At 39.7% G+C, this 27,619-nt stretch overlaps 1 protein-coding gene and 2 non-coding genes across 3 annotated transcripts; all 3 read left to right on the top strand.

The window, feature by feature from the left end:
• The first annotated feature begins 313 nt into the window (after positions 1-313).
• tmem214 (transmembrane protein 214) lies at positions 314-22,775 on the top strand. Its single transcript, XM_034699819.1, has 17 exons — positions 314-570; positions 9,406-9,599; positions 10,043-10,193; positions 10,636-10,770; positions 13,204-13,286; positions 13,467-13,572; positions 14,519-14,600; positions 16,178-16,279; positions 16,406-16,547; positions 16,919-17,010; positions 17,146-17,194; positions 17,350-17,457; positions 19,422-19,539; positions 19,664-19,760; positions 20,302-20,470; positions 20,618-20,769; positions 21,374-22,775. The coding sequence occupies exons 1-17, from the start codon at positions 420-422 to the stop codon at positions 21,498-21,500; spliced, it is 2,058 nt and encodes a 685-aa protein (XP_034555710.1). The 5' UTR covers positions 314-419; the 3' UTR covers positions 21,501-22,775.
• Positions 22,776-26,537: 3,762 nt separating this feature from the next.
• Positions 26,538-26,625, top strand: trnay-gua. The gene is given in 2 exon segments: positions 26,538-26,574; positions 26,590-26,625. It is a non-coding gene; the product is annotated as a tRNA-Tyr (tRNA).
• Positions 26,626-27,028: 403 nt separating this feature from the next.
• trnaa-agc lies at positions 27,029-27,101 on the top strand. Its single transcript has one exon. It is a non-coding gene; the product is annotated as a tRNA-Ala (tRNA).
• Positions 27,102-27,619: the final 518 nt, after the last annotated feature.

Here is a 27,619-nt window from a genome sequence, read left to right on the forward strand (position 1 = left end):
TGTGACTATATCCACGAACATACTTTTAAATTATGGCTTTTATCTCAGGAAACTCTTGACTGAATTCAAATCAAGTGACCCTAATCCTTTTCCGTTCACATTTCACAGAGAAAACCCAAAGTTGATCTGATTTTTTTTTTTTTTTTTTTACATACACGGGGTTTCTTAAGGTGAAGTATTTCCTTGAAAGTTCAGACCTGTATGAGCTTGTTCCTCAGTTCAGGTCGAGATTTCAAAAACCAAAGGTATGAATAACGGTCCTGAACGCATCACTCTGACGTCATGCCGGCAAAGAGACGTGGCACGCGGACGGTTAAAACATCAGAGCCGTTGCACCGATTCATTCAGCAGCAGCAGGGAGGAAGTAGCCAGGAAGTCACGGAACCCCGAGCTTATTACACCTATTCTGGACCAGAGACATGGCTTCAAATAATGGCTCCGTCGGCAAGTGGGAAGTAGTGAAGAAAGGGAAGAAGAATAGCAACTCGGGAGGAGGCAAGAATCCGAATGACAAGAAAACTGTCAACGGGGGGAGGAAAGCCCTGGGCGAATCCAACCAGCCATCCAGACGTAAGTGAACACGGCCCGGTGTGTGGACCGCTGCTCGATACTTTCTGACCTATTTACCTCACTGCAAAGGTTCAGACTGTCAGAGAGGGAGATGACTACCTTTGCTGCTGTTGTCCCACTATGAAATGCCCCACTGTAACGTTTTCCTTTTAGTGTCTTCATATAATAATGGAAGTGAAGGCTGCTCATTACTGACACCTGATTTGACAAGCTAGCTGTCGTAGCATAGCATCGCACGAACCCTTCCTACTTCCTCCGACAGCTTTTTTATGTTTCACGTTTTTCCATTTTATTTGCGTCTCTTTTCCATATGACCCGTGTTGAAACATCTATTTTAAAATAATTGGTTACCATAATTTCTGGGCTTGTTTAAGCTTGGATGAAATTGCCAGTCGGCTAAAATGTGCAGTTGTAGCTTGCTAGCAGTGTCAACACAAGCAACGTCATCACTGAGGAACTGTGCAGCATGAGGAGTAAACAACTTTGTGACCTAGTTATTATCTTTCTCGTTCTTTTACACTCTTTCATTTATCATCAGGGTGTTGTTACTATGAAACTGACTATATAACTAAAGTAGATTATTTAGGCAAACGAGGATGTCTAGTCAGCAAAGAGAGACAGCTGTTTGTTCTGAAATATCTGATTATTTACCTCCTAAGTTTCCTATTTGCATGCTATACTCACAAATAATAATAATACTCTATTTATAGAGCACTTTTCAAAAACTATGTTACTAAGTGTTTAATAATGCCTCCAATGACATTTGCACTAGTGCAAATGTCATAACCATTGAAAGACATGAAATCATAAAAGCAAAATAAAAGCAGGACCCTGTGCAAGACACCTTGATCAAATAAAATCAGGAAATGCTTGCCGACAGAAGAACTTTTTGAGCAATAACTTGGCACAGAGTCCGCCAACCTAATTATCTCCGGCAGTTCATTCCACAGCTGTGGGGCCCGGACTAAAATCGACTTGTCCCCCCTAGATTTTGGGACCGAAAGTAGCTCTTTGCCCGAGGAAATGCTGGCATAATTCTATATTTCCCCTATTATCATAATACATAGTGATTAGCAAACACTATTAATGGTGAAACGCTATACTGCTAATAAAAACTAAGTTGTGTGACCCATTATGATAAGCATATGACATTTCATGCTCCCATAAAGATAAGAGCAAATGTGCATTATTTTGCCCCTGAAACTACTCCTTTCATAATGCACTTACTCCTCCAGTTTGTGTATAAATAGCTTAAAACTTTACAGCTCTTATAGATCAAGGTAGTTTTATGGCCTCATATTGAAGTCACTTTTCACAAGATTGATATTAATGGACTTGAGACTAAGGCTGTTTTCGAAACGGCCTGCTACATACTACCTTGATCTGTTCTGCAGTACACTGGGCCAGACGTCACTGAATTTCCGGTTTCCGAAAGCGGAAGTAAACAACGGCCAAGCTGATAGCTAAACTGCTTCTTTAGCATCACTTATGATTTTAAAAAGTTAGTTTATATTGAATTTAATAATTTTCACAGCACCTAAAAACTGAGTTCCCCCTGTCAAAATGAGAAGAGAAAAGAAAAACGTAATGAGCGCTGTGCATTGTGGGAAACAGTACGCTAGGCATACTGGTCCGATGCATACTACCCGAATCAGTAGACATCCTGGGAGTTTTGGCATACTGCAGATTGTGGTGAAATCTGTATGTACTGCTAGTATAGTAGGCGGTTTCAAAAACAGCCAGAGTGTATGGTTGTAGCAGAGAAAAAACACGAATGAGAATTAAAATACAGAATGTGGACAGTAACATTATCTGTACCCTGTTTAAGGTCTGTAGTTTCAAAGCATTGAGTACATTGTATACACAATACACTTGGACTTCTTTCTTTTTCATACAGTAGTTTGAACACCAAAAATCTGCCCACTCCTGTCACAGGTCTAGCAGGGATTGGAAGACATCAAGGCTGCTTTACCAGCTGGGTTAAATGTGCAACCTTCCCGCGGTCCTTGCACTCCACATGCCCCTTGAATGCCAGGGCCTAATGTGTGTCAGTCAGTATAATACCATCAGTTGTCACCAACAGCATAGTCCAATATTGCCTCACAAGGAAAGGGCCTAAAGGTGTGTTGGAGTTTATTACATGATGTCAAAGCTCTGTCATGAAGAGTTGGTCATGTGCTTCAAAGTTTGAATGTCTTTTGCATGTTGCAAACACTGAATGATCTCGTCTTAGATGCTGAATAACCGGGGGACAGGTTGAGCTGGTGTAAAACTTGTCTTCATAGGAGCCGTTTAACTCATTTTTGGCTGAAGAACTGTCAGTAACCACAATAACTCTGGCAGTGTACTGTGTAATATTGTTTGTCCCAACGTAATTACAGATTTGTGATGGACTGTTTGATTTTATACTCAGAATACGTGACACTGAGTGAACTAGGCACAAAGCACCCTCAAGTATTACGCTCTCTCCTCAGGTGTAGCTAAGACCTAAATCATGGGTGACAGACCAGATTAGATCTCACTCTGCCACTGCTGTTTGTTTATGCTCCCGTTTTATCAGAGGATCAGCCCGTCCAAAGTCTCCCTGCCAGATCACACTGACCATAACTGTGTAATCTGGTGTAAAGGTTTAGTCTTAAATAAATACTGAAGTCAGATATGATTTGTATTAAACTCATCCTTGAGCCTCTTCATCAGATCTTAGTCCACCCCCTAAAGGACTTCAAACATTTGAATCATGAGACTCTAACTGTTGAGTTTGTGGTTTTTCTCATGTTTAGAATAATCCACCAGCCACAAGTTCAGCCTATGACATTTGTATGTACTTGAGCTGGCTTTAAAATCCCTACAGCTGGTGTTACGTGGACAACAGCAAGAAAACCACGACTCATATCATGCCTGATTTTGAATGGAATAGCTTTTAACAGTTGAGACTAGACTTCTTGCATGCTGAGATCCTTCTTCCTAAATCCCCCTATCAGACACAGAGAGTAAACTTTATTATAGCTTTCTTTTACTGGTTGCAGCTTACTTACATACCCTTACTTTGAGGAGGATACATTTTTAAGATAGCTGGAATAATACTGTATCCACTGGACATGTGTCACATTACATGTCTGGACATGTTATGGTATATCTGACAGGGGCTCCTCTTTCAACAGAGATTACTTTTTTTAAGTCCAAGAACTTATTTGAATGCTGCAAACTTTGAGGAAGCCTTAGTTTTAAAGGGTAAAATAATGTCAAATATCACCCTGACTTTAGTTATGTTACAGTCGGTATTAATTATTGTAATTATATCACCATTAAAACAAATCTTGATTTACTATTGACGTCCCCCTTGATAGATACTCATTAAATTAAAGTTGTTTGACGTGTTATGATAGATGGATTAAGATTAAAACTATCCTACAGAGCTGTGTATTGTACTCCTATTTTAGGGACGCTTATTAACATCATTGTACTCAAATAGGGTAACTTTAAATGTATGCATTTATCTCCTGCATTACACTTTACCTCTCAGAAAAATGAAGCTAATTCAGCCCCATTAGCAGCATTTCCTTGCTGACATTTAAGTCAAGTATCTGTGACCTTGGTTAGTATTTCTCCTTAATGCCAGACTGACAGTCAAAAATTTGAATTCTGATTATCATCGCGGTATAAACATTGACAGATATATGATCCATCAAGAAGGCTTCACCCTGTTTGTGTCTTAAAGTGCTTCTCTCTGTACCTATATGTGAAGAATCCTGTCGGCTATTCTTCTGCTGGTGTGAGAATCCAGTCAAGACCAACCAACTCTGTATGAGGGCCACACTGAGTACTGAGCATGTACTCAGATTACACCTCACTACCCCAAGTCCCTCCATAAGCAGACTGCTGCTTCCAAAGTGTCGCCTTCATTTGCTCATTCACAAGTCTCTGTACAATAGACACAGTGAGCAGGGCGGTGAAGGGAGAGTTTGGAGACTGGTGGATCATTGGCATTTTATTTCACCCCTAAGTGCATTTTTATCCATCAGTTTGAGGTGAGTGTTTGCTTGGTGCAAGAGATAGAGGAAGCGCTGAAACTTGTTAGTAATAGAAATAAGTCTCCCATCTTTCCAACACTTTAAAGGAAGATTTCAACTTTTTGATGGAAAAGAAATCACAAAATTAAATCCTTAAAAAAGCAAAAACGGATAAACCTATAGGGCAACAAACTTGCAATATTCTTATCTTGCTAGGTTTGGTATTTTACATTTCATAACTACAGTGAATTATCTTTGTTTCTTCAGTCTGAGGGACCTCCTGTCTGTGTTCTTAACCCTTAACCGTTTCTCTGGAACAGCAATAATGTTCCTGGGTCAATTTGACCCGGGCATATTCAATTATCCAAAAGTGTCAGAACCCCAAAAAATCCCAATAAACATTTTTTTAAATCCAATTTTTTAACTCCATTACTAACCATTTAAATCAAGATTTAGTCCATTGGTGTTCTTTAATTCTCACAGATCATGGTTCAATGAGGATAACTCACTGGTTTTTCATGGAAATAAATGTTAAAACTTTTTTTAAAGTACATTGGAAGGCCCTAAATATAAATACAATAGTTTTACATGACAGATTTATGTTTATTTTATTTTTACATTTTGATTTGATGTCAATAAATTAACACGACAACTCTTCTGCCACATGCTGCCTAGATTTTTATACTGCATTTAGCTGGCTTGGAAGGCATATGCAGCATAAAAATAGACTTTAAAAGGGTCAATTTGACCCACAACATAACAGGAGGGTTAAACACCTGATCCAATAATGATCTCTACATTCATTGTCATAGTAATACAAAAGCAGTAGTAACATTTTATTTCAGCAGGTGTTTAATAACAGTGCTGGATCCAAACACTCTAAACACAGGGTCGTAGGCCAACACCTATTATATAATATAATAACATATGCAATGCCAAGACTGTGTTGCTTCTAACTCCAACGTGTGATTACATAACACTTAGGTTGTTGTGTTGTAAAAGGTGCTGTGTGTTTAATCGCTTTCTGTTTCTCACTGTGGCTGTAGCTCGGAAGTAATCGTGATAAACTCTGTACAAGAACTCTTTAGGTTTGTATTTCTCTCCTCCTCCTCTTCATGCTTCCCTTCTTGAACTTTCTCTAACACGCTGCCCCGTTGGAGACACTCCTCTCGTTGTCTTGTGATGTTTGACATTTGAGTGGACGGGTGGCAAATCTTCCCCTGGTTCGTCTGTGTGAAGTAGTTCCTCTTGCATTCTTGGAAACTGTGCTCAAGCAGTCGTTTTCATGATTATATTTCTCCTGTTAATTACTGCTGTGGTTGTGTTTCTGACTGCACAGTTTCTTCATTGAAACAGGTCCTGTGGTTTTTGATTACCTGCCTTTGTTGTTACAAACTGTAGAACTGTAAAACAATGTAGGCGTCATATTTCGGCTTTAATGTGCCTGCTTATTTGATGAAAAAGAAATGACAACCTCTCAACACTTTGTTTATAGAAAGCTAACCAACCAGACAGGTCAGGTGATTTTTACTTTTAGGATTCATTCTTTGGTGACCATAATTACCTGTACTATTTATACTACAGTTAGTTTAACTGTAGAGGTATTTCAAAAGTATCTGTCATCTTCATGGCGACTCTGGAAGAACAGTTGGGAGTTCGTTATAGTCATGAGGATTCATCCATCTGGCAGAAGTGACTGACGTGGCAATCCATCAAATAGTTGTTCAAATATTTTAATCTGGACCAGAACAGTTGGAAGAGTGACTGATAGACTGATATTGGGATACAGCTTGAAGTCCTTGATACATGTGACAGATTTAAATTAGAGTCAAAGTAGTTGAATATCTTTGTTTATATCTGTCGATAAACAAATGTTGATACATTATTGTCACTTGTATCCATAGACTGTATAAATAATGGACGTGGTATCCGTGACATCACCCATATGTTCCTGAGCGCTGTTTTGAAACCAATCGATAGCGGCAGCCATATTGGAAAAGCTGAAATCAACCAGGCATAGTGTGACTTAAAGAGCCTCAAGCGGATTCTTGATGAATTGCAGTTTATAACACTTCCGCATGGACTTCATAGTTTGAGACCGGAGGTTGCAACTTGCTTGTATCATAGAAAAAGTCTTATTGTTTACATTTCTTAACAACCTGTGGTCACAGCTTCTTGCTATTTTCCTGTTACTGTTTTCAACTTTTCCACCAAATGTCTCGTCATATCAGAAGCTCCTGTTAGAAAGTAGCAGCTTCCTGACACTTAAAATATAATATTTGTGTGGTAGTAACCGGCCCAAACACTTGTTCAGGTTAACTAATCCATCTATCAATACTTAATTCCCAGATCAGTTCTTATGCTGATTTAAGAGGAGACATCCACAGAGATGAGTTAGCTTCAGCGTGATTAAAGAGACAGAATCTGTCTACAAGGAAGTTACTTCCTTACAGTCAGTTTAGTGCTGTGATGAAACGCATCCCTTCTTTGTGCTACCGCCTTGCGTTGTGCCGACACACACACTGACACACACAGAAACACAGACCAGATATAGATTTAGGTCTGTCAGCAACTTGTACAGCTGAATGATCAGTGAACAACTGGTGACCTCTGTCAACACAGACTCAGGTTTGAGGGCGGGTCTGGCTGGGACTCTTGAGTGGACTTGGAGCTACAGTAAATACAGTAAATATCTGTGCTGCCGGATTATAGATCAGACCCACACACAGCAGCTTACTCTGAAATCATTTAAGCAATAGTGGTATGGGTTACAACAAGGGTTGTTCTATACAGCTGAAGGCAGTCTCTTGATTTGAAAACAGTTTAAACAAAGCTATTAGTCTGTGTCACAGAGCTGCATTGTTGTCTAAGAAGTTTATAACACCAAAACTTTTCACTGGTTTATGTTTCTTCATTGCAGTGACTGGGGCCACAGTATTTTTTGAAGTACACAAGAAATATACTATATCCTTCAGTATTGTTAGAATGATCATCTGTGACCAGCTGTGCATGGAAGTTACTGGACTAAAAGAGGAAGTATATTTTTGGTCTGGTTTTAGATTCTGTAGCAGGAAGTTGGCTTCAAACAGAGAGCCACAGATGCAGGCGGGAAGTCAGAAGATATGGAGGCGCTAACAAGCTTTTTGCTTTGTCATGAGATTTGTACACAATACATGAAACACAGTGACATCAGCCTGATACTGATACAGTTTAGATTCTAGAATAGAAACATTGAAGTTCTCTGTAAAACCCATAGACTGTATAGATAATGGACATAGTATATGTGACGTCACTCATCTGTTTCCGAAGCACTGTTTTGAAGCCAATTGTCGGTGGGAGCCATATTGGAAATGCTGAAGTCAACCTAACGCCTGTGGAGCTAGTGTGAGGTAAAGAGGCGGGGTCTGAGCCTCCTCGCCAAAAGCCACTGTGCTCCCGCCTGCCAAGTCAAGTCAAGTCAAGTCAGCTGTGCCTCTCATTATGGAAAACTTGTAATCTTAATATCTTCATAGTTGCAGCGTTATGAAAGATTCATCCCCCCTACAGTGTGTGCAGATTGAGAAATGAGCTATCCATACTACATTCGTCTTTTGTACCAGGCTGTAAACATGTTTATTTCTGCTGCAAAGATCGGCTTTTTTGAATTGGTGTGTATGTGGTTTTCCGGTACTTCCGGAGCCAGCCTCAAGCGCACACCCGAGAACCTGCAGCTTTTAACACTCCCGCATTGGCTTCAATTCTCATGGCCAGAGGTTTCTGCTTGGTAAATCCAAACTTTTCAAATTGCAACCTGAATTTTATATGTATTTGATCACGCGTCTTGCTGATACCAGAGTGTGGACTTAAACCTCTGAAACATAATGATCTACAGCTTTTCAGCCTGCGACCCCCAAAACATAAGTGCCAAAGACTCACGACCCCCACTGTCCCTCAAAGTGATTTAATGTGGCTTCATTTAGCTGGTCTGGAGAAAATTAGCCTACTACATGAGCATGTGGCTGTGTTTCCTGTGCCGTCATGAAATAACCTACTGCTACTGATGCTTTTGATAATTCACTGTTCACTCTAAACTCTAAACTTAGGAGTCATCTGGCAACAAAGAAAGGCAGAAAACTCATTAGATTTTCTATTTCCAAGGTTTTATGATAAATGTATCTTACTATTTTTAGATTACTTACCAAAAAAAAACCATTCTTGAAGACATCTCACAACCCCCCATTTGTGTCTCGCGACCCCCCTGGGGGTTGTGACCCACACTTTGTGAACCCCTGGTCTACAGTATATGTTCAAATTCTCAAACCCTGCAGCATTCAATCCTTACTCTATGTTTGAAATCTACCAGCAACTTTCATATTTCTCTTTGGTTCAAGGCTGTTGCTTATTTCCCACCCCGCTCAGAAACCCTATTATGATGTGCTGGCCTTCAAAGAGGTCAAGCTTTAATACAAACTGAGTTGCAGTGGACGCAGTTTGTTTACAGATAAGGTCTTAACAAGAAACACACAGGAGAATACTTTAAATTCTGCTGGTGCTTAACTCTGCTCCTTTGTGATTTGTAAAAAGTTTTGCATAAATATGCCTGGGAAAATAAAAACCCCATTACGCAAGTCATAGAGGGAGGGAGTAAGCTCTGAGTGTGAGGGGAGGGAGCAGCCAGGGGAGGGGAATGACAAGATTTCACGGATTAACATGATTTTGAGGGGGGGGGGGGGGGGGGGGGGAGTGTTGGAGAAGACCAGAGAAGTTTGAAAAGTGGCAACCAAAGTTCAGACTCATATCTGAGCAGAGCAGCTGGATTAACCAAATCTAATCTTGTTCCCTGCAGCACCCCTGAAGATGTCAGAGACTCTGTATGACGGCTTCGAGAAGATGGCAAAGAAACAGAACAAGGAGCAGGTACCACCACCAGCTGAGCCGGAGAGCAAGAAGCCATCATCAAACAAATCCGCCAAGAAATCAAGCCCCAGCAATACAGCCACCCCACCAACACACAGGACTCTGGAGGAATCCTTCAAAGCTGTAAGTCATGTTTCTAACTCTCATATCAGGCCCTTTTGAAACACGCTGAAATGTTTAAATACTCTAGAGGCTCTCCTCTACAGCTTAGCCAAGCCGGACTTTTTATCTGCTGCTGTTTAAGGAGAAGAGAAACATTAATGGGACTCTCTTGAAGATGTTATGTGTGCTTGTTGCTAACACTGAAGATGGAAACTAATCCTCATGAATAGTAGTGTAAGAATTCTGCTGATCTTCGTCGGGGATCCTTGATGTAAAAATAAATCTAACAGCCTCTGCAATACCTCTCAAAGCCATCAATATCATCACCCAAACAACACTGCACTGTGGCATCTGTAAAACCAACGATCACATGCTGCAGCGCGGTCTCATCTCTTCATAATAGACCTATTGTTTCCGAATGTACAGACTTAATGTTTTTCTCCATCTTGTTCTTTTTTTATTAGCTGGATGTTGCAGACCTGAAGCAGCAGTTGGCTCGAAGTCAGACCCTTTTCCCAGAAAACCCATCAGTGTGGGTCAAAGACCTGGCAGGGTATCTCAACCTCAATCTGACTGCACCAGAAACTGAGCCCACACTCAGCAGCTACACACACGGTGGGTCTCATTCAGACTTAACTTTGTTTTAAAGCACGACAACCCTTTCAGGACTTACTTCTGCTTTACATTTACTTCCTTCCACAGATCCTTAAAAAGTCTGAAAAAGTCTCAAACTAGATCTCTAAGATCTAAGGTCATAACATTTTTTTTTTCAGTCTTATTTTTACTTGTGAGAGATCTTAAATATAGATGACATATGGACTAAGACATTTCTGGATGTTTGTTATATTTTTTGGTTGATTTGCTTGTCAAACAACATTTCACGTCTCTCTGTGGATCGAAGAAAGGTCATAAAAAGTCTTAAATTTGATATTAAACACTTACAGCAAACCTGAAGGGGGACTCATTTGAAAAAATAAAACAGTTACCTTTTAAAACCGATCACCAAAAAGTGGCGCTAAGTACATAGCTTCTTTTGTCTCTGTCGTTTTGTCCTCAGATTACCCATACTGCCTTACGGGGAAAGAGCTGAAGACCGTAATCAAAGGCCTGATTGGACGTTGCGGTGACATCCTGCCAGATTTCTTCGACCACTGTGTTTATACTATGCTCAGGGAGATGGACAAACCATCAGGTAGGTGTGGACTCTTCCTGCTGTATGCAGTGAAGTATGAAGTTATTTACCTTAGAGCTGGGCAAGTTATTTAAGGAATCATTTCAGCTCTAACTCACATGTTACCATCTCTGCTTACTGCTCTCGCAAGCATTCCCATAATCACTCAACTGTTATTTCAACAGTGTAATAATTAATCAACATATTATTATAAGAAAATCGGTGACAAAACATTACTGCAATAAAATGTTGTAGAGCTGCAGAGATGTCTCGGGCGATAAATCTTTTTCTCCAGACATAAGAGTGTTGTCTTTTTTCCTAGTATCATCATGACATTGGCAATTTTTACAATACTCAACTCAACTTTATTTATAAAGCACTTTAAAAACGACCACAGCCGAAACAGAGTGCTGTACATAAATAGACATGCAACAACGGCATAAAACAATTAAAACAATAAAAACAATAGAAACAAACCATAAAACACTTAAACACGAGCAGAGTCTCATGTGGGGTTGAAAGCCAAGGAATAAAAATGGGTTTTAAGACAAGTTTTAAAAATGGACAGTGAGGAGGCTTGTCTAATGTGGAGGGGAAGCTCATTCCATACTTTAGGAGCAGCCCTAACCATTTTACAGTATAAGTTCTGAATGAATCTCAAGTAAAACAAAATGTGCACAATGATCATTTCCACTAATATTGATTGTTTATATTGCAGTCATAATGTCAGTTAAAAACTTTGTACATTTCGTGCAACCTTTTTTTTTTTTCAGTCTAGGTTATAGGGGAAATTTGCAATTACATGTTGTGTCATCAAAAAGGGTCATCGCCTCTGAAGTAATTTTGCTGATGCTTCATTACAAAATCCATCTGAGCTGTGGAGAAACAAGAGCATGAGCTGTTGCTCAAAATGAGAGTAGAGAGGAGGAAGATAGTGGTTGATACGAAACAAGAATCCAGCTGGACTTGAACAAGGACTGTGGTTACAAGATCAGCATTTTAGACCACAAGGCCGCTGGGACACCATCCATCAGTATTTGCTCATGGTCAGAGTGTGTGGACACCACAAGGTTAAAGCTAAAGAATACCAAACAGGAAACTTGAGAGACATCAAACTGTTGTCTCAAAAGTGATTTCATGCTTTGGGAAAAGTTGTATGACAGAACAACAAGAATTTTAAGTTTTTAAGATTTGATGCATAAAAAAAGGGGGTCAAGTGAGGTTACACAAGCCTTAATTCTATTGTATCAGTCCACGGCTGTCCATACATACAGCATGCATATTTGTAAGCTTAAATATATAGGTGTCTAAAGCAGGGGGTTCCCAAACTTTTTAGCCCATGGCCCCCAAAACAAAGGTGCCAAAGACTCGCGACCCCCACTGTCCCTCAAAGTGATTTAATGTGGCTTCATTTAGCTTGTATGCAGAAAATGACACTACCTAAATGAGCATGTAGCTGTGTTTCCTGCTCCTTTTATGAATTAACCTACTGCTACTGATTCTTTTGATAATTAACTGTTAACTAAATCTAAACTTAGGGAGTTATCTGGCAAAAAGAAAGGCAGAAAACGTATTACATTTTATATTTTCAAGGTTTTATTTCAAGTTTAGCAACTTTTTTGTCGATATTTTTTTTACTATTAATGGGTAAAATGTACTACTTTTAGATAGCTTAAACTTTTTTATTGCATTTTTTTCAGTATTTCTTTGTTCACCACAAGTTAACAAATTATATATAAGTAATACAAAACCAACAAAGAGAAGAAGAAGAAGAAAAAAAAATACAAACATAATAATGATAAAGGAATAATCATAATTAAAAGTACAAAAAAAGGGAAGATAAACATAAGAGAAAAAGGTAAATAAACAAAAATAAATAATAATAATATATTTTTTTAGATAACTTCAAAAAAATAATAATTCTGGAAGACATCTCACGACCCCTCATTTGTGTCTCGCGACCCCCCAGGGGGTCCCGACCCACACTTTGGGAACCCCTGGTCTAAAGTATACAAGTGTACATGCATACAACTGAAATACTATGCACACAATTTGCCAAATCAGTGTTGCAGAGATATCTTTAGAGCACAAGTGTTGTGTCTTCAAAGCATTGATCTTTTTATATTTAATATATGTATTGGCTTAATGATGACATTTATGGGTTTAACATTAATATACATGTATATGAGGTGGGGCAGTGGATGTTGTTAGATGTGACTGATGTCCAATGTCATGTCTCTTGTAAGCAACGCTTGAATTTCCCTTAGGATCAATAAATGATCTATCCTCGTATCTAACTTGGTGTTCTGATATATACAGCACTATACAGATGTAAGCATGTAATTTTAATACATTTGTCCATGCTAAAAAAAATCTTTCATTGTTAACATGTTGATCTCTGTTAGCTTTTGTAACTTAACTTAATCAAACAGCTTCTCCTCTGTGTGTTTCTAGGAGAACCTCTGCATGGCTACAGAGTTTGCATTCAGGCCATCCTACAGGACAAACCCAGAATAGCAACCCAAAACCTGCCAGAGGTGAGCGAATGTGCCCTTGAGTCATGCCGATAAGAGGCAGTTGACTACCTCCCTGCTTCTGTTTGCGTCCTTCTTGCAGATTCAGTTCTTTTTTCCAATGAACCGGTGATTAGTCTGTTGCAATAACCCTTGAGATGATGTGTTGAAACAACCCTGCCCTCTGTTTTTCTTCTCCTCTAGTATTTGGAGTTGCTGCGGTCAGTTCAGAATCGACCAGTGAAGTGTTTGACCATCATGTGGGCACTGGGCCAGGCGGGATTTTATGACCTCAGTCAGGGACTAAAAGGTAAAAGACTCTAATAATTGCACAAATACTTTACTAACATTCTTACACAACTAGCAAGCAATTCCCTCCTTAGGATATACCAACACTATTTGCTTTGTGTTAGTCCTAGTCTATGTCTGTGTCTCCTGCTTTTCCTACATTATGCACAGACAAATATCCTTGGTTAAAGCAACAGTTCACATTAGAGCAGTAACACATTCACTGCCAGCCATCTGTGAGCTTAAACACATGCCACCTTCAAAAAGTCTGCTGCTGCTGCTGCTGCAGGACTCTGGTATTTGGTGAGGCTTTGAGGTGGGAGAGAGGTGGGTGTCAGTATGTGGGCAGAATAAATATTCTTGGAGGATTACGTAAAAACCTTCATCTGCAAAACAAGACTTTTGAGCATCAGCGCCCCAAGCAAGGAAATATATTTTTCTACTAATTTTATGACAGTTTTCAGAAGAGTTTGAATATGGTAGGTAAGAATGTCCTGCTTGTAATGTTGATGTTTAATCTGAATAAAGCCTCTGTTCAATGTGAGGGGAAACCCGGATTAGGTATTTGTTATGAAGAAATTAAAAAGCAATCAAGAGTTTCCTGTTCAACTCTCAAACTCTGATTTAATCAGACTTGGCAGATGTTAGTAGACTTGACCTGAAAAAGGTGATTGTGTGAAGAACCAAATTAGACTCACATACGTGTGACATCACAGATGATTTTTCTTTCTTCAACATCAGGCCTGCACAGCTCATCCATACTTAATGCTCTTTCAGTTCTTCCAGCCCTTTTTTCTAATTTTGTTTCACTGTATCTCTTCAATAATTAAAGCGTGCAAGAACAGTTCATGTTTTCCTGCTGCAGTAGCTCTGGGCTTTTTAAAAACAGAACCCTGAAAAGGCCACGATTACTGCCAGAACTAAAAGTAACAATGATGTGAATAAACTTCTTTATTTGTTTGTTTCAGTGTGGCTGGGTATCATGCTTCCTGTGCTGGGAGTGAAGTCCTTGTCTTCATACGCCATTGCATATCTGGAGAGACTTCTTCTGTAAGTGTCTCTGAGAAATCTGTGTCTAATCTCTGTTGTATAAGATTAAATATTTTGCAGTATTTTGAAAACTTTGACTACTGGTAACACAGTAAATGTTTGTAAACACCCTTTTCTTTTCAATGACAAAGACGAGTCAACGATAAGCTAAAAATACATCACTGATAAGAAAAACTCTGGAGAAACTTTCGTGAATGTGATGATAACGAGACTATAATGTTAGTGGTGGGCTGTCAGACTTTCACGGTTTAGTCTGTCAAAACTCAAGCAATGCAAAGTTAGTAGTGGAGTCCAGTCGTCACTTACCCACAACAAGTAGTTACCCTAGTTTGGCGATGCAGCATATTTAGTGAGATGCTTCATGGTCTTTATCAACTCTTAATTATTAAAGATGAAGACGTAGCTCAGATTGCCGTGAACTGAACATCTGTCCAGCGTGTATGTCATCACAGACACAGTTAGGGACCATCATGTTGCAGATTCAAACACTTTGCACAACCTCGATACCAATTTGTGATTGGCTGAATGGACGAGTTTAAAGACAACAAAAGTTTTGACTCAAATGTAATGACTTTTTAATAACAAAAACTAGCTTAAAACGTTTTCGTTGACTAAAACTATAGAGAGCCTAAAGACCAAAGTGTGTCTTAGTCTTCAGACCAAAGAGTAATAGCTTAAGACTAAATAAAGAATAGAGACCAAATTAACATTTATTGACTTGCAAAATAAAGTTAATTTCACCACTGAGTATTCAGCTAGTTATTTTCTTGATTAATGTTTCAATCTATAGATAAAATAACTTCAAATTGCTCTTTTTTCCAACACAATGTCCAAATAACTTTTCATTAGCCACCTCAGATGAAAGAGGGAAGCAGCAAATCCTCAAACTGAAGAAGTTTGAAGCAGCTAATGTTTGACTGTTCAGCTTGAAAAATGACTGAAACTATTTAACAATCAAAACTGTTTTCATTTCATTTCTTTAATCTGCACATTAATTCATCACCTAATTGTTGTGACTCTTGACAGAGTGACCATATCACAGGCATGTCCAAAGTACTTGTATAAAAGCCAAAGCAATGGTGGTTCTGCAAGACGGCGATAAAGAAGAAACAAAAGAACTCTTAAAGCTGACAGGTTTTCAAATTAATGTTTGTATCATGATGTGAAAATGTTCTTGATGAACACTTAAAGTTCAGAAGACACAAAAGAAGACACAAGACAAGATCAAAATTAGGAAATTGTAGAGATAAGGCAAAATTTGATGCATAAAAATGTTCAGAATGTAGGAAAATAATTATTTTGTTCTTAAAATGTTGTTTGCTGGTCAGAAAAGTCTTAAAAACAACATGAACAAGAAGTGTGATGGAATCCAGATCGGGATCCTGCCATAGGAAAATAATGATACAATGTTTTTCCCACATTGTCCGACCCTAATGAAAAAACATTGTTTTACTGAGAAAAAAATTAAAACAATTGTAATTGTGGCCCTCCTTTTTGAAAAAAAAAAAAAAAAAATTGACACCACTGCTCTATCATATGTTGGACTAATTAAACTCTTCATCTTCATGTTCTTCCAGGCTTCATGCAAACCTGACGAAGGGGTTCGGCATCATGGGCCCTAAAGAGTTCTTCCCTTTACTAGATTTTGCCTTCATGCCCAAGAATGCCCTTTCATCAAGGTAAATAAAGCGTGTCCTACATTTGGATAATTGCCACACATGTGTCTTAACTAAAAAACACTAAATGCCATCAGATTGATCTTCTCTCTGTTTTAAAATAATGAAGCTGTGTTTGTTTGTTTTCAGTCTGCAGGAACAGCTGAGGCGTCTGTACCCTCGACTGAAGGCCCTCGCGTTTGGAGCCAAACCTGAGAGCACATTACACACATACCTGCCATCGTTCCTGTCCAGAGCCACGCCACACTGTCCGGATGACATGAAGAGAGAGGTACGTACACACACACACACCCACACACCCACCCACACATACTTCAGTTTATTTGTAGTAGAATTTATACACTTTTCCACTTTAATGCAGCAGCAACAGAGGTCTTCATGTAGTTTAGGAAATTGCAGCAGCAAAGAGATTACTGAAAGGCAACCCATTGTTTAGTATATTTTATTGCCTCATTATAATGACAGTTAAATAGCACGTTTTTCAATATCTATCATCAATAACTGTCCAATATATCCACTAGCCAGTAATTTCACGCTCTTGGTGTTGTGGCTAAACGCAAATTAATTAAATATATTTTCAAATGTTGACAGTAACAAGTCTTTTCTCTCTCTCTCTCTCACTCCTCCCTTTGTGTTTTTTAGTTGCTCAGCAGTATGACGGAGTGTTTGTGCGTGGATGTGCAGAGTCTCGGAGTGTGGAGGCAGCTCTATACCAAACACTTACCACAGTCCAGGTGAGTGATACATTTCTCCTTTCTCTTAAACTGTCAAAATTGGACAAATGAGTCTGTTCAAAGGTATGTTTCTAGGTTTCAGCAGTCATGTTTACTAATAGAAGACGGTCTATTCCTCTGTCTTTTCTTCTCCAGCCTGCTGTTGAACCATTTATTAAAATCCTGGAATATCCTGCCACCAAAGGTAAGACTCCTCCTTTACGTCTGATATTCATTATCAAAAATTATCTAAGGACAGAAGCACATTGTGGTCTGACAGTTGAGTTAAACTATGATCCTTTATGGTGTTTTTCAATCTTCTTCTCTTTAACAAGTATATTTTTTTGTTTCCATGTTCAGCTCCGGAAGAATCTAGAAGAAACAATCCAGTCTTTCAGAGTGACTAACGAGGAGATGAAGGACACCATCGAAACTCAGGAACTTCAGGAGTGCAATAGCCTGTGCCAGGTGAGACAGAGCAACACTGTAAACAATGAACGTAGCCGCAGAGCAGTGAGGTGTTGGGAACTCTTGAACTTAACACTAAAGGTTTGTTTGAGATTGCTTGTGGTTTTGAGGCTACGTTAAAAACAAAGAGTTGCACTGTCTAAATATTAGGGATGCACCGAAAATTCGGCCACCGAAAATGTTGGCTCGAAAATCGCCCAAAAGTGCATTTTCGGTTTTCGGCTGACAGACTTTTATCACCGAAACAACACGGCCGAAACAGAATGTTGTGATGGCACAAGCAAAAACCGCCGCCAGTACGCTTATCTGGATAAGGGCCAACATGTCCGCATCCATTATTCCTTTAACTGCAGCACTAAAGCGTCTTCTAAGCAAAGAGGTTGAGACGGACCACGGAGTGAAAACAATGAAAAGTACACTCTTAGAGTCCGTCAGCACACGTTTCACTGAGATCTATTCTGATCCTCTGCACTTCATCGCGACTGTACTTGATCCGCGTTATAAAGATCATTACTTGGATACGGGAATAAAGCAGCGCGCACGAGAAATGATCCGGGCCGAGATGGATGTGGAGAACATGCTTGGAGACAGAGAAGCGCACAGCGCAGGAAGGAGAACAGAGCGCAGAAAAAAGGACTCGTCTCTCTGAACCAGATGAGGGGCATGCACCCTCATTGTCTGATATGTTCAATGAGATCCTCGATGTTAGTGAGGTTAGCACACAGTCGGAGCCATAAAATGCAATGGTAGGGGAGACCGGGGACAGTTGTAACATTTTTTACATTTCTTACAATGTTACAATGTTACAATGTCATTTAGCAGACGCTTTTATCCAAAGCGACGTACATACGAGAACAAGAACAACACAAGCAAAGATCTAGACAAGAGGAAACAAGATCAGTAAGAGTAACAAAGTGCTTCAAGTCAATTTGGGTGCAGGTACTGCCAAGCAGTGCAAAGGCAATGCAGAAAAATAAGTAAGGACATTTTTTTTTTTTTTTTTTTCGAAATAAGGAACATCTACAATGAAGCAACCAACCAATTTAAGACCTTCCATTATCATCATCAACAATTAACATCACCACAATAATGACCAAAGTACCAAGTGCTGGGTCACTCAAGAGCTGAACACAGATTCCCAGAGTAGAGCAGGACAGTGCGAGTCAATCGTAGCTGGAAGGCATGATCTGCCACTGGGGACAACAATGGAGAATAGTCTTGCTAAGTGCATAGTGTTTCCTAAAGAGCTGGGTCTTTAGCTGTCTTTTGAAAGTAGAGAGGGACTCTGCAGATCGAATGGAGTTGGCCAATTCATTCCACCATTTAGGGGCAACAGAAGAGAAGAGTTGAGCTAGTGATTTTGAGGCCTTGTGTGCTGGAAGCACTAGGCGCTTTTCAGAGGCTGAGCGTAGCGGGCGAGAAGGGCAGTAGACCTGGATGAGGGGTTCCAGGTAAACTGGAGCAGTTTTGGTTACTGCTTTGTAAGTCATTCTGTCTATAACTCTGAGCTCTTTTAACCCAGCGTGTTCAAACTGCTATACAAACTAGCGTCAAGTGTCTGCTAATAAATGGCCTAGAAAATGCCTGTGCAGCACAAACAGAAAATGCATGGCTTAATCTCAAATCCATGGAGTGAAATGTTACAACTGTCTCCAGTCTCCCTACTAATAATTTCTTTCAGTGTTTCAGTTTTCGGCCTTGGTTTCCTCATTTTTCGGTTTTCAGTTTTGGCAGATAATTTTCATTTTGGTGCATCCCAACTAAATATCCATATAATCACACAGATGTATTCATCACCTTTTTATTTTCCTAGCATTGTAAAGTCAGTGGATTTTGTAACATCAGGAACCACACAAGACTTTTTTCAGACTTTCTCTAAAAGATACCTTTCCAGTATACAGGAAGAATCTACCACTTTGATCTTCAATGAAGATTTGACTCAGTATTTGTGTCTCTGTCTTCAGAATCTGCAGGTAAAGATGCGTGGTCATGGCTTACCCTGGTCCAAACTGCTCATGGTCCTGCTCGTGTTTGCTGCTGGTTTCATCGCTCATGACATCAGATCCCAGGGCTCCTTTGCAGGTCTGTAGTAGTCTTGTTTTTTTTCTCTTCTCATTCACCAGCCTGTCCCTTTATAACTTGTACAGCTGTTTCTATGCACCTTTTTTGTTTTTGAGATCTGACATTTTGTGTGGAATGTTTTCAGATTCCACCACAGCCAGGCATCTGCGTAACTCAGGGGTCACAGCGGTATCCCAGCAGGCCTGGGGGAAAATAACAGTGTACTCCAAACAGGGCTTCAGGTACGAGCTCAAACTTTTACGCTTACCTTCTAACATGAGAAAGTGAAGCTCTTTATCAATACACTATGTATTAGGAGCACATTTGTTCAAAAAACTAAATTACTTACTGATCCCTTTGTGCCAGATATTCTGCATTAGTTTACAGAAATCTCCCTGAAGAGGTGACTGCCTTAATAACAAGGCACTCACACATCAACAGATTATCTCTGCAGCTGCCCATGAAAAAACTGTCAACACGTAGGAAGATGGCATCGCCTGATTAATCTGTTATTAACCCAGAAAAGTATCTTACTGGCCAAAATGAAGTTATTCATAAAAACCCTCATGCCTAAAGTCCTGTCCACTCTTCTGTTGTTGGGGGCCTGAGATAAGAAGTCTTTGTGGTACTCGTAAAGGGGGCTTTGCAAGATGAGTTTGACACTGCCGTGCTCTCCTCTAAGCAGGAGCTATGACAAATGTTTTACCTTTTTGTTCAATTTAAGTGTTGTTTATTTAATCTAACACTTTTAATTGTGTATCTGTTTTTGTGTTTCCTGTGTAGCTGGTTGGAGACAAATACCCCTCATTATTACTCTCAGTGTGTGCGGGTAATGGGTCCACTCATGGAACAGGGTTTAGAAAAGGCAAAAACAGCAGCCGTCGTCATCTCTGAAAACACATCACAGTTTATTCTCTGGGTCAAAGAAAAGGCACCGCTCACAATAGAATGGGTAAGACTTTCTGTGAATACAACTTTCACCTCATGCTGTTCAGTAACCCTCTCTTCACTTTTCATGAGACTGAGTGTTTAATCTTTACAGAGATTCAGGTAAATCAGTTATTATATGTTGTTTGTCTCCTTCTGTGTCTCTGTCCAGATAAACACAAACACCCCAGACAGTGTGTTCCAGCTGTTGGCTTATATAAAGGAGCTCCTCCTCCTCCTCCATCAGAACTACATCCTACCAGCACTGTCATACATCTCTGAGCTGCTACAAAGAGCATGGACCAACCTACAGGACTCCTGCAAGTCAGTACTCTGAGGCATCTGTTTCCAACAGGGGGATATTAGCACAGTGTAACTAGTGTTTGGTACCATTCTAATGTTAGTCTGGCCCGGCTTATCAATTCTGGTTCTTATCAATTCTTGTTTGTGATTCCATTAATTTTGGAGAGTAAAAAAATATATTTTTCAATAAGAAAATCTAGCCTACCTTTATTGTTGGGACATTTAAGGCTGATTTATACTTCTGCGTCAGCCCCTACACAGCAGGGGCTAACGCGGTGTTATAGTGTGACTGACAGGAGCTGGATCAGAAAGGCAGCATTTTTTGATTTACAGTAACTTTGCATATGTTGTTGAACCAGGCATCAAGAGGGTAACCAAATCAGACAGTCATGAAAATGAAATTCTTTGTCACCTCATTTATTTGAAGTTATATTTTTGTTAAGGTAATTTAAAGTACTATCAAAGTGCTTTAATTTTACTCCAAATAGAAAGATTCCTGTCACCAATGGATCAACAAATAGCCGCTGCATCTCAGTTCAAGAAAGAACTGCACATAGTATTCATTTTCAAATCACTGAATTTAAAATAAAACTCACTAAACATACTTTCTATGTTTTTCCTACAGCGGTGAGGTGTCAGTATCCTGTCTGCAGGAGCACGCCGTGTCCTTCACCAACTCAACGTGGCAGCTGCTCCAACACACGACCTCTGCCATCAAGACGTGGGCTCAGGAGCTTCTGACACGAGCATGATAACATCAGTGACACTCATTTACACACGCACACGCGCACACACACACACACACACACACACACACACACACACACACACACACACACACACACACACACACACACACACACACACACACACACACACACACACACACACACACACAGTTCCAGTCACACACACAGACACACACTCACTGACCCAATCTGAGACGGCCTTTCCGAGCGTCAGCTCTCCTCTGAAGCCGCGATTGGATGCTGTGGGGTCAGACAAATGAACTGTCTCTCAAACAGGACCCTTCTATCTCTTGTTTTGGCTAAATTTTTTAAATCAGTTTGCTGTTGCATAGATGTTTTTTTTCTACCAATCCTTTTGTCACTGCTGGATGCAGAGGTGTTTTTTCTCTCTCTATCCCTGAGTTTTCTACTGCAGATGTCCGCTGTTGCTTTAACCTTTTGGGTTAAACAAACTAATTTATAGAAAATGTAGGTTTGTAGATGATTTATAAACCATTTTTATTTAAAGATATAAAAAGTATTATGTGAAAACTTAGTAAAAGGGCAGGGAAAAGACCAAAAAAACATATTCCAGACTTCTCAAAGCCACAAACCTCATCACATAAATTCAGCTTCATCTCCCGATATTTATCCAACACTGTGGATTCATCTGCGGTGTTGTTGTGTGCGTCAGGCCCATTAACGCGTTCATTAAACCTCACAATGCAAGACCTTTAACAAGACATGTTGGAAAACAGGTCACATCTGATGGTCATTTCACTCCCGGAAGAATGGAGTGGACAGTGTTACCGAATACAGGATACAAGAAGTCACACATGAATCAAAAAAGTTCAAGAACTTGAAGATAAAGAAGAAATCTATCTTTTGTCTCGTCTAATGTGCACATTTTCTCGTCTACTCTTCGCTGCTTCATGATCTGTCTGCTGTCTCTTGTGCTTTTTCTTTTGCCATCAGTAGCTCTAATCCAGAGCTAAAAGCAGCACTGCAGTCATGTACTCATACTTGAAGGCTGATATTCTCTGTGTGTTTGTGTGCGTGCGTGCTTCTGTGGCTCAACACATAGATTCCCAATGATGGGATCGTGATTAACCCCATGCCAACATCCTCCAATATGAAGAATAAATTAGAATGAACCCCTCCACTGGTCAAAGCAAGCATTTCAGACCAGATGATTCATGAAACCCTGCTTTAAAGAAAGATATATGGATGGATGCATTTGGCAATGACTCATGTCTTACTTTGTAATGTAAATGATTTATAATAAAGACTTCAACCCAAGTCTCTGTTTTAGTATGAATGGTTCATTTGTTTCTCTATTGTAAGGAAAGCAGATGCTTCTTTTTGACATTGATGCCTTTTCTCTGATATAAAGCACATCAACCTGGGTGGTGTTCAGAGGGGCATCCAGGTATGACATGGTCCCTCCTTGAAATTTGATTGGCCACCCAAAAATACTACACTGTAATATGCTATTTGCCTTATCAGAGGCAGCACTTGTGTTGAAACCATAGACCGTATAAAATATGGATGTAGTACCTGTGACGTCACCCCGTTTCTGAAGAGCTGTTTTGAGGCCAGTCGGCGGCGGCAGCCATATTGCTGCTGTTGAGCGATTGTGACGTAAGGAGACGGGCTTTGAGCCTCCTAGTTCCCGCCTGTCAATCAAGTCAGCTGTGCCTCTCATTGGAGGACCCGTAATCTCAATATGTTTGAAATTGCCACGTTAGAAAAAAATTCACCACCCCAACAGTGTGTGCCGATCGAGAAATGAGCTATCCAGACTACACTCGTCTTTTGCACCAGGCTGTAAACATGTTTATTTCTGCTGTAAAGATCAGCTTTTTGGAATTGGTGTGTATGTGGTTTCCGGTACTTCTGGATCCAGCCTCAAGCGGATCCTCGATGAACTGCAGTCTTTAGCACTTCCGCATTGGACTCGTATTTTTAGATCAGAGGTTGCTGCTTGGTTGGAATCAAGTGTTTGGGCTGTGTTGCAAAAGGCTACTTGTAGCTTTCTTTGCATTTAAATGTATCACTTTCTATCACAGAAAAATACCTCTGACACCTAGTTCATTATCCAGGTACATAAGAGAGGAGCCAGTCCTTCAAAAATCAAACAAAATCCTGCATACTGTCTCACTGCCAAAAGTGAATGTATTGGTAATGTTTCTGTACTAGAAAATTGCCATTTACTGCTTTTTTGGCCAGTAATACAATGTGGGGGAATATGCTAGCAAGGGAATTTAAAAGTATTTTAAGTCATAACTTTGGGCAAAGTCTCTCTAAATTTTTGTAGTTAAAAGTTGATATGGTTCTTGGAGAAAGAAAGGCTAGATAAATGCAAATCATTTATATTGTGGGTATATACTTCATGCAACCCCTACACAGTGGTGGACAGTAAAATCAAATTTACTTGAGTACTGTACTTAAGTACATTTTTTGAGCGGAACTTATTACTTTTACTCCACTATATTTGAAAGATAAATATCATTCTTTTGACTCCACTACATATCTACCAGTGTTTTAATTACTCACTACTTTTGCTTTGAAGTCAGCTGATTAATTTTCTTTTCTGAAATCAGATCCCAAAGACTGTAAACTGTTTGTGTACTTGTGTTTGCTTTGTCTCAATGGTGTAGACATACCTCAGTAGAGCAAATGCAGAGCAAAAGGATGATGATTCTCTACCTGAGCATATTTTAAGACAATGTTTGAGGTTTATTAAACACAGTTATTCATGTTCATGATTCTTCTTGTTGTAAATCTCCAATCTAATTACCACACAAACTTCATCACAGCTTACAAGGTTGGTCGATAGGGGGAATATGTAATAATAATAACTTTATTCATATAGCGCCTTTCAAAACAAATTACACAGCAATTTACAAACTATTTTTAAAAAACAGTAGGCAGCAATTAAGAACAAATTAATATCCAATAGAAGTATTAAAACAATCATCAAAGCAATAAACCATAAATTAAATAAAAAAGCAAGTCTACAATGTATTCGCATCACAGATCTCCTCCAGTAGGTCATTCTACAGCCTTTCTTCAGTTAAACAAAGAAAAAACTGAAATGATTGTTTTTGGAGCCAAGGAAGAAAGGTTAAAGGTTACTGCTCAGCTCCAATCTGCACAGGTGAAATGTTCAAACCAAGCCAGAAACCTTGGTGTAATCATAGACTCAGACCTTAATTTCAGCAGCCACATTAAGACAATTACAAAGTCAGCCTACTATCACCTTAAAGGCACTGTGAGGAGTTTTTCACCAGCTGAGAAACAGACTGAAACCAACACTGATGCCTCTTTATGACCCTCAAAAGCAAACAAAACCATGAACAACAACACCGATACCTTCTCTGTTGTCATTTTTAATGCCTTAAACCACTCAGAGGGGGTAGGTGTCAGACTACATGATTGACATTTGACCTTTTTCGGCTGTTTTCATGGCAAATAATCACATTGAGTGATACATCTGGCTGTTAAAAGACAGCAGGGTGAGGTTTTTGTTGAAAACATTACTTTTGCATGTACAGAACAAGAGATAAGAGGTATCACTTTGTCCACAATGGGGCGCCAAAATTGATATAAATCAAAAGTTCCTCACAGCAGCTTTAAGCATATATCAAGGATTAAAGGACTTATGTCCCAGCAGGATGCAGAAAGACTCGTCCATGAATTTATCTTTAGCAGACTAGACTACTGTAACGGGGTCTTTACAGGACTCCCTAAAAAGTCCATCAGACGCCTGCAGCTCATACAGAATGCTGCTGCTCGAGTCCTAACAAGGACCAAAAAAGTAGACCACATCAGTCCAGTTCTAATATCTCTACACTGGCTTCCTGTCTGTCAGAGAATAGACTTTAAAATCCTGCTGATGGTTTATAAAGCACTGAATGGTTTAGGCCCAAAATACTGATCTGCTGCTACTTTATGAACCACCTCGACCTCTGAGGTCATCAGGTACTGGTCTGCTTTCAGTCCCGAGAGTCAGAAGGAAACATGGTGAAGCAGTGTTCAGTCCATAGACTGTAAAAAATATGGACGTAGTATCCGTGACGTCACCCATCTGTTTCTGAAGAGCTGTTTTGAGACCAATCGGCTGCGGCAGCCATATTGCTTCTGTCGAGCCAGTGTGACGTAAAGAGGCGGGCTTTGAGCCTCCTAGCCAACAGCTGCAGTGTTCCCACAGGCAGCTGTGCCTCTCATTGGAAGACTGGTAATCTCAATATCTTTGAAATTGCCGAATTAGAAAAAAATTCACCCCCCTCACAGTGAGAGGACGTCATCTTTTGTACCAGGCTGTAAACATGTTTATTTCTGCTGCAAAGATCGTCTTTTCCCCATTCATGTGTATGTGACTTCCGGTACTTCCGGAGCCAGCCTCAAGCGGATCCTCGATGAACTGCAGCTTTTAACACTTCCGCATTGACTCATATTTTTAGACCGGAGGTTGCCGCTTGGTTCAGTCATTATGCACCACATATCTGGAACTCCCTGAAAGCTGCAGGTCCGCTCCAACTCTCACCTCTTTTAAATCAAAGACTAAGACTTTTTATTTGCCACTGTCTTCCTATCTTGGCTCATTTTAACTCACTTTAAATTAAAATTTTAATGTAATTTTTAATATATTTCTAGTTTTCCTTTTCTTTTCTGTTTTATTATATTTTTCATTTTAATTGTGTTTTTTTTATGCTTGTCTGAATGTTTCCAATGCTTTTAATGTTTTAATGTAAAGCACATTGAGTTGCCCTCGTGTATGAAATGCGCTATACAAATAAAGCTGCCTTGCCTTGCCTTGCCTTGTCTAGGGGCTCTAATAGAAAATGTTAGAGTGCCTTTTGTTTTTCTGTTTGAGCATTGAATAGTTAGTAATGTCCAATGAAGGTCCAAGTCAGGTTCAATACAGGCTTATGACATTTCTTCACAGTGGCACCCTTTCAGGTTTATTTGGCCTTGCTGCAGAGGAACAGGTGCTTTTTGCCCAAAGGGTTCTGGGGTCAGTTATGTGGTAAAAATGTTTCTCTACACACGCCAGCCCCTTCGATAGCTCAGTTGGTAGAGCGGAGGACTGTAGAGTGAATCATAAGACATCCTTAGGTCGCTGGTTCAAATCCGGCTCGAAGGAGGAACATTTTCATGATTTTACTTCGACATAAAGCCGGGGCTAGCAGCTGGCAGCTAGCTAAAAGGCTAGAACTACTCATCTCGACTTACTTTTGACAGGTAACATAATTTGGCGTTACACCGGACCCCTCCTCTCTTTTCGGTGATTCTTCAAAGTCGGGTCAGTTGAGAGTGTAAAGTGTGTCTTATGATTGTAAATACATTTTTCAACTGTCCAAAACTGGCAAAACACGATACTGCTACCTTACAGGTGCTGTGTGTGTCAGTTTTTACGGTAAAGGACGCATTTTGAGGCATTTCTCTCACCGCTTGTTGTACTTTGCCATGACGCTGTTCAGATCAGACTGGCTACCTTAATCATTCGTGGATTTATATAGTGACGTCATGTCGAAGCGATGCATGTCGGGGGATTAGCTCAAATGGTAGAGCGCTCGCTTAGCATGCGAGAGGTAGCGGGATCGATGCCCGCATCCTCCAAGCATTCCTTTTTTTGGAGTTATTATCACAATATTATTTTCGTTTACCTTAAATCCTTGATTTCTTGGTGATGAGTTTTCAGCTTTATAACTATACCTCCTCTCAATTTTGGGTGCATGAGTATCAAGATACTTTTATAGTGATTGCTTAACATATCAAAGGTGAAATGCTTGACAAGTTATCAGAAACATAATTAGACAGGGTACCCAATAGTCATTAAATTCATCAAACTCTCTCTGTCTTGATGGCATTATTCCTGTGTTGTATTGCTGTATTTATGGTTTCCTCTCAATCCAAATATGCTTGAAATTGTTGTGCTTTCCTTTTCTAAAATAATAATGAATTGGTCCAGAGATTCACTTTTTATTCGAGCTATAGTCTAGTATAGTATTAAAAAAAGGTATTCATAAAATATTTTAATCGTATGCATATAACAGTTAGGATTGCATATATCTTTATACAATGACTCTCATTCCTGGACAAACCATGGGTCTGTCACAATTAAAAGTCCTTGCTTG

Source organism: Notolabrus celidotus, chromosome 13 (assembly GCF_009762535.1).
Source record: "Notolabrus celidotus isolate fNotCel1 chromosome 13, fNotCel1.pri, whole genome shotgun sequence".
NCBI lineage: Eukaryota > Metazoa > Chordata > Actinopteri > Labriformes > Labridae > Notolabrus > Notolabrus celidotus.